Source organism: Pecten maximus, chromosome 1, assembly GCF_902652985.1.
Source record: "Pecten maximus chromosome 1, xPecMax1.1, whole genome shotgun sequence".
NCBI classification, from domain to species: domain Eukaryota; kingdom Metazoa; phylum Mollusca; class Bivalvia; order Pectinida; family Pectinidae; genus Pecten; species Pecten maximus.
In genome coordinates this window covers 43,158,290-43,170,910 of record NC_047015.1, presented here as the reverse complement: position 1 = coordinate 43,170,910, position 12,621 = coordinate 43,158,290, and the positions used below count along the sequence as shown (strand labels likewise).

The window sequence follows — 12,621 nt, the reverse complement described above, 5'->3', positions numbered from 1 at the left end:
GAACTTTGTGAGCTTACACTTAATCATCACTTTGAAGTTGTCTTGAGGTGGTGATTTTATTTGCTCTTTTTTGATGAGTTTCCTAGGAGTTCTGGTCCTTTAGTGATATCTTTGTATATAAAACAAGAGACATCAGCAGTGGGATGTTTTTCTATTGTCACCTTCAGTTCATCACAACTCGATTTATAGCTGTTGTAGATACTGACAAATTAATGGCAGGCAACTATTTGTTTGCTTAAGCCATAAAATCTTAAGCAGCTAATTATAAAAACACCTAATCACACATGTAAGTAGAGATGAGTATCTCCTTCAGAATTAAGGTGTTGTACCAGGTTATACTCTAGCAGTAATTTTGTCAAACCATTAAGACAAACTAGCTCCTATCCTGAGTGCCCAGCAGTAATTTTGTCATACCATTAATACAAACTAGCTCCTATCCTGAGTGCCCAGCAGTAATTTTGTCATACCATTAATACAAACTAGCTCCTATCCTGAGTGCCCAGCAGTAATTTTGTCATACCATTAATACAAACTAGCTCCTATCCTGAGTGCCCAGCAGTAATTTTGTCATACCATTAATACAAACTAGCTCCTATCCTGAGTGTCCAGTCTTATACTAATACAACTTAACCTGAAGACTATATAAACCTTGTTAATGTAAATACACTGGAAAATAAACCACATATTTGAAAAGCAGGCACTGACAAAGTTTGTGAAAGTATGACCTTGACTCATACTCAAGGTTACAGGGGTCAGCTAAGTGAAAACATTCTTACAAATCATTTTGTTTAACCATAGAGAATCCATCAAAGCAGTAAATACCAGGTGAGCAATGCAGGTCCACTTGGCCTCTTGTTTTTGAATGATAATTTGTACATGGCCTGAATTGCTTCTATTGTATGATTTGTTGACATGTTTGGTATTGTTATGTACAGGGTATTGTCATGTACTATGATTATTTGTTTTTACTCTTTCAGGGTGCAATCCTTACTACAATGCTGGCTACAAGGAACTTCTCTAGTAAGTAGATACTTTGGCTTGTTGTGTACAAGTCTTGTGCTGGTGTACCTGACCAGGTCTGACATGTGTTAGGAAGTGCATAAAGTCATTTAGTTATTCTGTGTGAGGTGTGAGTGAGTTTGATACATATATAATGTATATTGAAGCTTATGTTTGTAAAATTTCATGAGATGTAAACCTTAACATCCTCACCAACATACTGTGTCTGGTTTGGGTATGGTCCGTATCACTGGTTATCAGTGAGGAAACCCTCTACACCTGTTACAGTGACCCTTCAATAGCATTAGTGATGTTATTCTGATGATAACAAGTTTTTTTTACAGGAAAAGATTCCAAAATACGACTCTGACTTAAAAAAGACTTTGTAAAGTTTTGGAGTAAATAGAGAATGCCTTATTCTAAAAACATTTTATGTGCATAATTTGTTAAAGAATTACAGAAAAGAACATAAAAATCACTCATTGTCTTTCTTTTAAAATAATGACTTCCTTGCTTATTTTACTTTACTTTAATAAATGATAAGGTTATTTGAAATGCCTGTTACATAAACATATCAACTTGACGGTTGACACAAGAAGGGGAGAATGTCACAAAACTATTATGTAAGGTGTACTACTTAAATCACTATATGGTATACTTTATGTTGTTTAATTAGGTATATGTAAGTTATTGACCTTTGTGTAGGTATTTATACGATGCCTATAGTTTGGCATTGTGTTCCTCAACAATAAAAACAAAAACAAAAAAAAACTTTGATTAGTTTCTTTGCACTGAGTATGATGTAAAATAGCCGTGATAGTTGTCAAAAATATTGACACAATATGCCGAACATCAGAGCCTATTTGCATGATGAATTATTCAACCGTGACTATATTAACATTGATATACTAGCTAATTCACGAATGGGTCGAGATAAATTATGTAAGGACTAGTTTCAGTTATAAAATCCATTTACATTAGAATTCACAAAAAGAAGATATTAATTATGTTAACACAGTGTTTTAATATGAATATTTGACAAAGGAAGTGTGGATATCTGTCATATTGTATGTATTAGGACATTTCACTGGAGACAATTGTCAAGCTCAAATTGAAACTCTTGAAATAGTTTATAGTTTTGGGAATATTTCAGACCGTCCTGCATTAGAAACCTTGTCTCTCGTTGCATTTGTTGTAAACTGATAAGTCTGCTTGACCTAGTCAACTTCAATATAAGGTAAACAGTGGTTGTCAAGCTTCTAGTACATATGTATGTGGTTAGTTTCACCTACAGGTAAATGTGTAGCACCAAATACAGGTGTGTTGTTATAGTAAGGTATGTGGTTATAGTTAATCTAACCACAACCTGTATGTGGTTATAGTAAATCTAACCACTACCTGTATGTGGTTATAGTAAATCTAACCACTACCTGTATGTGGTTATAGTTAATCTAACCACTACCTGTGTGTGGTTATAGTAAATCTAACCACAACCTGTATGTGGTTATAGTAAATCTAACCACTACCTGTATGTGGTTATAGTAAATCTAACCACTACCTGTATGTGGTTATAGTTAATCTAACCACAACCTGTATGTGGTTATAGTAAATCTAACCACTACCTGTATGTGGTTATAGTTAATCTAACCACCTCTATGTGGTTGTAGTAAATCTAACCACTACCTGTATGTGGTTATAGTTAATCTAACCACTACCTGTATGTGGTTATAGTTAATCTAACCACTACCTGTATTAGGTTATAGTTAATCTAACCACTACCTGTATTAGGTTATAGTTAATCTATCCACTACCTGTATGTGGTTATAGTAAATCTAACCACTACCTGTATGTGGTTATAGTCAATCTAACCACTACCTGTATGTGGTTATAGTTAATCTAACCACTATCTGTATATGGTTATAGTTAATCTAACCACTACCTGTATGTGGTTATAGTTAATCTAACCACTACCTGTATGTGGTTATAGTTAATCTAACCACCTGTATGTGGTTGTAGTAAATCTAACCACTACCTGTATGTGGTTATAGTTAATCTAACCACTACCTGTATGTGGTTATAGTTAATCTAACCACTATCTGTATGTGGTTATAGTTAATCTAACAACTACCTGTATGTGGTTATAGTTAATCTAACCACTACCTGTATGTGGTTATAGTTAATCTAACCACAACCTGTATGTGGTTATAGTCAATCTAACCACTACCTGTATGTGGTTATAGTTAATCTAAACACTACCTGTATGTGGTTATAGTTAATCTAACCACTACCTGTATGTGGTTATAGTTAATCTTACCACTACCTGTATGTGGTTATAGTCAATCTAACCACTACCTGTATGTGGTTATAGTCAATCTAACCACTACCTGTATGTGGTTATAGTTAATCTAACCACTACCTGTGGTTATAGTTAATCTAACCACTACCTGTATGTGGTTATAGTTAATCTAACCACTACCTGTATGTGGTTATAGTTAATCTAACCACAACCTGTATGTGGTTATAATCTAACCACTACCTGTATGTGGTTATAGTCAATCTAACCACTACCTGTATGTGGTTATAGTTAATCTTACCACTACCTGTATGTGGTTATAGTTAATCTAACCACTACCTGTATTAGGTTATAGTTAATCTAACCACTACCTGTATGTGGTTATAGTTAATCTAACCACTACCTGTATTAGGTTATAGTAAATCTAACCACTACCTGTATGTGGTTATAGTTAATCTAACCACTACCTGTATGTGGTTATAGTCAATCTAACCACTTCCTGTATGTGGTTATAGTAAATCTAACCACTACCTGTGGTTATAGTTAATCTAACTACTACCTGTATGTGGTTATAGTTAATCTAACCACTACCTGTGTGTGGTTATAGTTAATCTAACCACTACCTGTATGTGGTTATAGTTAATCTAACCACTACTTGTATGTGGTTATAGTCAATATAACCACTACCTGTGGTTATAGTTAATCTAACCACTACCTGTGTGTGGTTATAGTTAATCTAACCACTACCTGTATGTGGTTATAGTCAATCTAACCACTACCTGTGGTTATAGTTAATCTAACCACTACCTGTATGTGGTTATAGTTAATCTAACCACTACCTGTATGTGGTTATAGTTAATCTAACCACTACCTGTATGTGGTGATAGTTAATCTAACCACTACCTGTATGTGGTGATAGTTAATCTAACCACTACCTGTATGTGGTTATAGTCAATCTAACCACTACCTGTATGTGGTTATAGTTAATCTAACCCCTACCTGTATGTGGTTATAGTTAATCTAACCCCTACCTGTATGTGGTTATAGTTAATCTAACCACAACCTGTATGTGGTTATAGTTAATCTAACCACTACCTGTATGTGGTTATAGTTAATCTAACCCCTACCTGTATGTGGTTATAGTTAATCTAACCCCTACCTGTATGTGGTTGTAGTAAATCTAACCACTACCTGTATGTGGTTATAGTTAATCTAACCACTACCTGTATGTGGTTATAGTTAATCTAACCACTACCCGTACTACTCCCTATAAGATCGAGATAAGGAGTGAGAATGTTACGGATACTACAACTCCCTATAAGATCGAGATAAGGAGTGAGAATGTTACGGATACTAGAACTCCCTATAAGATCGAGATAAGGAGTGAGAATGTTACGGATACTAGAAGAGTGATAGTTTGCCTGTTATCCCTTCACTGAACGAGCACATGTCATTCCTTTCACGGTAAATCTCACTATCCTTCCTTTATCATAGGTTCCACTGTCTCGTTAATACCGGAAATAGATGGTTAAGGAAATCTAGGGGAAGTTACTCTGGACAATATTTCATTGTTTCACACCAGTAAAGTGATGCTGTTCTTCATTCTGCTTTAAAACATCGCTCATATCACATAATCACATACTGCTGGGTTAAATGCAGTGCAATATTTTTGACACTTGTAAATGCACATAATAATTCATATTGAAGAATGGGTGGAATTGAAGTGCACACCTTTAAATGAGACGATTATTAGTATTTATACGTTGATGAGCCAGTAGATCCTCCCAACTAGCTGAAACTATATTGTAAATATCCAATGTCCATGTGCCGGCATCATGTGTGTACCGTATCTCAGATGTGAGCATGTAATCCCAGGCTCATCTCTGTTTTTGTTTGCTTTGTATGACTGTAGTAAATAAAGGTAAGTGTTTCTATCTCTTGTTGGCCCTATCCTACAGTAGACCTAGTTCTCAGCAAAACACATTTCTTTATCATGTTCTGTTATATCAGATTCATTGGTTTAAAAATGCTTTTGTATTTTTTTTTTTTTTTTTAAATTTCACTTTTTTCACTTCATGCTTAACTTGATATCCACATTATTTGGAATGAATAATCAGATTGAATCAATTAATAAATTGCACAAGATTGCATAAGGAATTCAATCACTCTTTTAATCTACTACAGTTTAATGCATCATTATAATAGTGCAAGTCACTGCTGCAATCATCTAAAGTACATGTGCACTTGTCTAGATCTGCACGATATAGAAATATCAATCAATATTGAGTCTAAAATTTGTGAAGAAAAAATCCTACACATACACAGTAAGTATATACATGGTCTTACTATAGGATATAGGAATTATCTAGAAGTATTTCCAAGATTTCGTTTTATTTCCTTTCATTCAATAATACCATTGCTGTATATGCTATATCAGCTCCACAGTCTTGCCCTTTAGAAAACAGTGCTGTTTATTACAATTACAGGGTTACAGGGTTTATTTAGGATTGTCTTTGTTTTGTTAGAATCATAGAGTATGTGTGTCCGATTTTCCATAGATAGGAATTAACATTTGGTCCAGTGCGATCTCTATTCTTGGTTATGGTAAGACCGAAGCCTAGATCTTTGTTACAATTTCAAGAAAATTGTCAGCTAGTTCAGTGACATCACTCCAGCAACTATATTCCCTCCACAGTTTTAATTATTTCAATGTCAAGTTTGAAAATATCTTGATTGTGGTTTCCCTGTATGTCAGGCATCAAAGGTCAAGCATATGACCTATATATACCAATCACATAGGTTTACTTGTGACCTAAATATACTAATCACATATACGTAGGTTTAGTTGTGACCTTATGCATTCCTATCAGGTAGGTGTATGTGTGACCTATATATTCTTATCAGGTAGGTTTATGTGTGACCTATATATTCTTATCAGGTAGGTTTATGTGTGACCTATATATTCATGTAAGGTAGGTATATGTGTGACCTATATATTCCTATGAGGTAGGTTTATGTGTGACCTATATATTCATGTAAGGTAGGTGTATGTGTGACCTATATATTCTTATCAGGTAGGTTTATGTGTGACCTATATATTCATGTAAGGTAGGTGTATGTGTGACCTATATATTCTTATCAGGTAGGTGTTTGTGTGACCTATATATTCATGTAAGGTAGGTGTATGTGTGACCTATATATTCATGTAAGGTAGGTGTATGTGTGACCTATATATTCATGTAAGGTAGGTGTTTGTGTGACCTATATATTCATGTAAGGTAGGTATATGTGTGACCTATATATTCATGTAAGGTAGGTGTATGTGTGACCTATATATTCCTGTAAGATAGGTGTATGTGTGACCTATATATTCCTGTCAGGTAGGTTTATGTGTGACCTATATATTCATGTAAGGTAGGTGTATGTGTGACCTATATATTCAAGTCAGGTAGGTGTATGTGTGACCTATATATTCATGTCAGGTAGGTGTATGTGTGACCTATATATTCATGTAAGGTAGGTGTATGTGTTACCTATATATTCAAGTCAGGTAGTTGTATGTGTGACCTATATATTCTTATCAGGTAGGTGTATGTGTGACCTATATATTCTTATCAGGTAGGTGTATGTGTGACCTATATATTCTTATCAGGTAGGTGTATGTGTGACCTATATATTCATGTAAGGTAGGTGTATGTGTGACCTATATATTCCTGTCAGGTAGTTGTATGTGTGACCTATATATTCATGTCAGGTAGTTGTATGTGTGACCTATATATTCATGTCAGGTAGGTTTATATTCATGTCAGGTAGGTGTATGTGTGACCTATATATTCATGTCAGGTAGGTTTATATTCATGTCAGGTAGGTGTATGTGTGACCTATATATTCATGTCAGGTAGGTTTATATTCATGTCAGGTAGGTGTATGCGTGACCTATATATTCATGTAAGGTAGGTGCATGTGTGACCTATATATTACTGTCAGGTAGGTGTATGCGTGACCTATATATTCATGTAAGGTAGGTGTATGTGTGACCTATATATTACTGTCAGGTAGGTGTATGCATGACCTATATATTACTGTCAGGTAGGTGTAGGTGTGACCTATATATTCTTATCAGGTAGGTATATGTGTGACCTATATATTCCTGTCAGGTAGGTGTATGCGTGACCTATATATTACTGTCTGGTAGGTGTATGTGTGACCTATATATTACTGTCAGGTAGGTGTAGGTGTGACCTATATATTACTGTCAGGTAGGTGTATGTGTGACCTATATATTACTGTCAGGTAGGTGTATGTGTGACCTATATATTCCTATGAGGTAGGTGTATGTGTGACCTATATATTCATGTAAGGTAGGTGTATGTGTGACCTATATATTACTGTCAGGTAGGTGTATGTGTGACCTATATATTACTGTCAGGTAGGTGTATGTGTGACCTATATATTACTGTCAGGTAGGTGTAGGTGTGACCTATATATTACTGTCAGGTAGGTGTAGGTGTGACCTATATATTACTGTCAGGTAGGTGTATGCGTGACCTATATATTCCTGTCAGGTAGGTTTATATTTTGTATATTCTGCTTGTATTTGTTTGATGCACTGTTTCTAATACATAATACTCTAAGCCATATGAACATTTTGATCATTAATATGCTATATTATTTAATTGTGAGGTAGTATCTTTATGTATCAGAGATGTACTACAGGAAATAAAAGTTGTAACATAAATTATGGAAGAAAACCAATGAGTTCAAGAATTTGATTATCTGAAAACATTTCACCTTTTAGCACCAGTGTGAAAGAAAAAATAAAATACCAGTAGGAGCTTCATGTTCAATATTTTCTCCAAGTCTGATAAAGGAGTTGGATATTTGTTCTTATATAGAAAGAAAAAAGGAGTACATGTATTTATAATATTGAAGATTAAGAAAAAAAGAAAACAAAAGAAAAAGGGAGATATGTATAAAATACCATAAGTCTACAATTACAATGCATTATTTAAGAAACAAAGTGTGTCAATTAAGCCATAGAAGATGATTTGAAGAAATTCAAATCAGGATTGAACCTTCTTTACACAGTTTTTATATATAAAACCTTCAAAATCTTCACAAAACATTGTCCATCATCATGACAGGTGTAAACATCATTATTGACCTTTTTATATGTTTATTTGACTCTGTTTCAGTATGTTATTGCTTCTGGTTGTAATATATTTTCTAACATGCTAAAATAAACCCAAATGGATTGATTTCTTACAAGGTGGTGGTTGGGGTGGAGGAGGTAATACTTTGTTTTGTCCATGTGTTTATGTATTTACTGCTTTCATTCTTGTTTAGTTTAAAGCATTTTTTTTTAATTGATAAATGTTCAAAACTAGTGTAATATGGACAAATATAACCTTTTGTCGTACTAAAGTATTGCACCTCTAAATTCATCCAAATTGTTTTTGATTGAAAGCACATCATCTGTAAGCATTTTGTGATATTGGTGTGTGTTTCAAGAGCTGTTGTTTATATTTGTATATTTGGTTGTCTCATGCACTGTGGTATATAATTAGAATTGTTTTCTGTAGAACACTTGAATGGATATTGTTGTAGAGAATATCTCACTAATGTTAGGAATACTCCCCATTACACTGTTGGTATGACAAACAAACCCCCATTACACTGTCAGTATGACAAACATACCCCCATTACACTGTCGATATGACAAACATACCCCCATTACACTGTCGGTATGACAAACATACCCCCATTACACTGTCGGTATGACAAACATACCCCATTTCACTGTCAGTATGACAAACATGCCTCCATTACACTGTCAGTATGACAAACATACCCCCATTACACTGTCAGTATGACAAACATACCTCCATTACACTGTCAGTATGACAAACATACCTCCATTACACTCGTTATGACAAACATACCTCCATTACACTGTCGGTATGACAAACATACCCCCATTACACTGTCGGTATGACAAACATACCCCATTACACTGTCAGTATGACAAACATACCCCCAGTACACTGTCAGTATGACAAACATGCCTCCATTACACTGTCGGTATGACAAACATACCCCATTACACTGTCAGTATGACAAACATACCCCATTTCACTGTCAGTATGACAAACATACCCCCATTACACTGTCAGTATGACAAAAATACCCCCATTACACTGTCGGTATGACAAACATACCCCCATTACACTGTCAGTATGACAAACAGACCTCATTACACTGTCAGTATGACAAACATACCCCCATTACACTGTCAGTATGACAAACATACCTCCATTACACTGTCAGTATGACAAACATACCCCCATTACACTGTCAGTATGACAAACATACCCCCATTACACTGTCGTTATGACAAACAAACCTTCATTACACTATCAGTATGAAAAACAATATTATCCCCATTACACTGTCGCAAGTGTCGGTATGACAAACATACCCCCATTACACTGTCGGTATGACAAACATACCCCCATTACACTGTCGTTATGACAAAATTACCCCTCATTCACTGTCAGTATGACAAACATACCAACAGTTTATTATTCTCCTTCCGTTTCCCCAAACGTATTTATATTGAATTTTTCTGGTTGTCAGGTGGACAAATTGACAAAACATTCGAAAGCAATCCAAATTTGAGGGTCTGAAATGTTATTTAAATTTTGCATGATACCAGGTTTGTTTTTGAAACTTCTGGTGTTTGAGAGACAACTTAGTGAGATATACTATACCTAAGAAAAAAAATATGTGTAACCAGATTTTGTTTTGAAGTTGTAAAATATTATTCCTCAGGTAGGTTGTCAAACCCCAGTAATGATAATGTTTTTTTGTTAGCTGTTGACAAGCCGGTTGTGAAAGGAATGCGTAAGTGGTGTACAGTCTCTGAACACCAATTTTTTTCCTCTTTATCATTTAGAATGCAGGTGGCCATCCCTATTCCAACTATGACTTCCATTTAACTACAGGTGCAGGGGTGTCCCTTGCTTAGAATTAAAATAGGATAGTTTTTGATTTCCTTTAGTTCCTAGTTTGGCAGAATTGGCTACCTTCTCCATTTAGGTGGAAGAGCTTTAAATTAACTCCTGATTACGGATTCTAAATTTAGACATAGTTGGATCAGTAAAAGTGTTATTTTTTTTGATAGGTAGTATAAACATGTTCACATTAATTCATATGTATGAAGTATCAGTTCTGATAATTGATTTATGCTTGCATAGAGATTTTTAATTTCCCTGGAAAGGATCTCGCTGGTAGGTGATGGAGTTTGGACCATGCAGTCTAGCTGGGTTTTTTTGTGCCTTTATATTTAATATTTTAGGGTTTGCTATTTCAGGCAAAAGAGTAATGAATATATGTTGAAGTACTTTCATAATCCTGGTGACATGCAAGGTTGGTTTCCAGTATGATTTTATATAGATTCAGTTGATTTACTATGTAATAAAATGTGTCCGTCAAATATAACTAAATAAATTACAAGTGAACTCATACAAGTGTACTGTATCAGATATATGTTTTGTAAGTGTGCTGTGAGGTATGGAGTATTACTGCATCGGACATTGGTAGCAAGTGGGTTACCTATTAGTGTATGACCCATAGGTCACCCCCTGACGGCAGCCGTCAATATAAACGGTGGCTCGACTCCCAGCAACAGTGTCACTAATGCCGCTGCCACCAATGCCGCCACAAAGCTTGCCGCGCTCGCAGGTATGAAGAACTGGGTAATCCTGCCTGTGCCTGCCGCCCTCCTGTAGGACTGATCACATGTGCATTGTGTTTTTCTTACAGCGCTGCAGCCAGATATAAAGAACTGTTGTTTCACAAGATATTATCTACTGTAGCATAAAGTACATGGAACTCTGTTACCGGCTTCCTTAGTATCTAGAAGATGTGTTCTCTGTGGAAAAGTTCTAACATGTTGTATCTGGTTTTGTGGCTAGGTTCATTACATATTTGATTAATCTTAACACAATCTGTATGTCTGTATATTCAGTGCGTGTGTGTTGTCACCTATTATATCCTCCCAAAATGTCTGTTCTCCATTGTTTTACATGACATTAATGACATTCTTATATGCAATATTAACAAAGCAAAGTATAATTGCTTATGAATAGAATTGCAGTTATGCATTAATCCATTAATTGTGATATTTATGGTGATAGTATACCATCAGACCTGGAAATCAGTGTATTATTTAGCCTGGTTATATTATAATTAGTGTTGGTCTACAACAAGTAGTCTATTCGTGTAAGCAGGCCCTTGATTGACTGTTTTGGAGGGTGAACCTTAACATGTTGTTATTGTCAGCACACTGCTATTCGTTAATAAGGTTTAACCATAAACAATTGAATTCAGAAATAAAATGTCACACTTCTTCTGTGTGTTTCAATATAGAGATCAGGTGTTCTATCAACAGGTGTGTGTTATTAGCATCAAATACATGTATAACCAGGCGTATTTATCAGTGGTTCTAAGCTGTATGTCTAGCTCTGTGTCTCCTGGACTTCAGGTCAGGCTTTACCAGTGACAACCAAGGTCAACGGTGCAGCAGCTAATGGCAACATGGCCGCCAAGCTAGCCTCTTCTCTTGTAGTAGATACTGGAAAACAGGCTGTCCCAACTAGAGATCCAAACGCGGAGCAAGCTATGGCACTGAAAGATACAGTTGATAACAAAGACAGGCAGAAGAGTCCATTTGGATTGACTGGCGAACCTAAAGGGACTGCCAAGTCACCATTCACCCCACCTCAGGTGAATAAAGAGTCAGCAACAATGGCATCAGTTCTGTTTGGTCAACCTAAGAAAGAGCCTTCAAACTTCCTTGCTGCTTTGGTCTCTGGCCAAGCCAAACAGGAAGTCTCCAAAAATATTTCAGTGTTAACAGGACCAGAGACAACTAAAGCATCTGCCCCTCCTGTAGTTGGACAAACTCAACTGGATGCCTCGAAGATAGCCAGCTGTATGATGGGTGGTGGTAAGGAGGGAATGAGGTGCGGTGGTCCCAGCTTATCCCCTCTCTGCCTGTTGTCCACAACTCATTTAAACATTGGTTATGGTCACAAAGACTGGCCATGTGCTGCCTTACCAAGCTAGTCCCACTAACTGGAACAATAATATGTTCTGTTATTGAATTTCAGAGCTGTACCCGAATTTTGCTCCGAAGTACTGTTTGAAAACCATATACATGTATATCTATATGTCGGCCCTGTCTTATTGTCCAATTGTTTTGTGTTGTGTCTTACGCCTCCTCTTGTCTTTGAAGTAATACTTCTTGATTGTTGGCCATATTCTGT

At 35.8% G+C, this 12,621-nt stretch overlaps 1 protein-coding gene across 15 annotated transcripts in view; it reads left to right on the top strand.

Annotated features, from left to right (window-relative positions):
- Window positions 1-12,621, top strand: part of LOC117334343 (calcium/calmodulin-dependent protein kinase type II delta chain-like) — a 123,231-nt gene that overhangs the window by 84,098 nt on the left and 26,512 nt on the right. For 6 of the 15 annotated variants that reach the window (XR_004534131.1, XR_004534132.1, XM_033893935.1 and 3 more), the window contains exons 12-13: window positions 978-1,020; window positions 11,838-12,302. Coding sequence is in view for 13 of the 15 variants with exons in the window: in XM_033893935.1 (XP_033749826.1) it covers window positions 978-1,020; window positions 11,838-12,302 (508 nt within the window). In the remaining 2 variants the exon portion in view is untranslated. Of the gene's footprint in view, window positions 1-977; window positions 1,021-5,204; window positions 5,214-8,561; window positions 8,583-11,837; window positions 12,303-12,621 lie in introns of all 15 variants that reach the window. The other 9 variants (XM_033893998.1, XM_033893983.1, XM_033893976.1 and 6 more) reach the window with 4 other exon arrangements.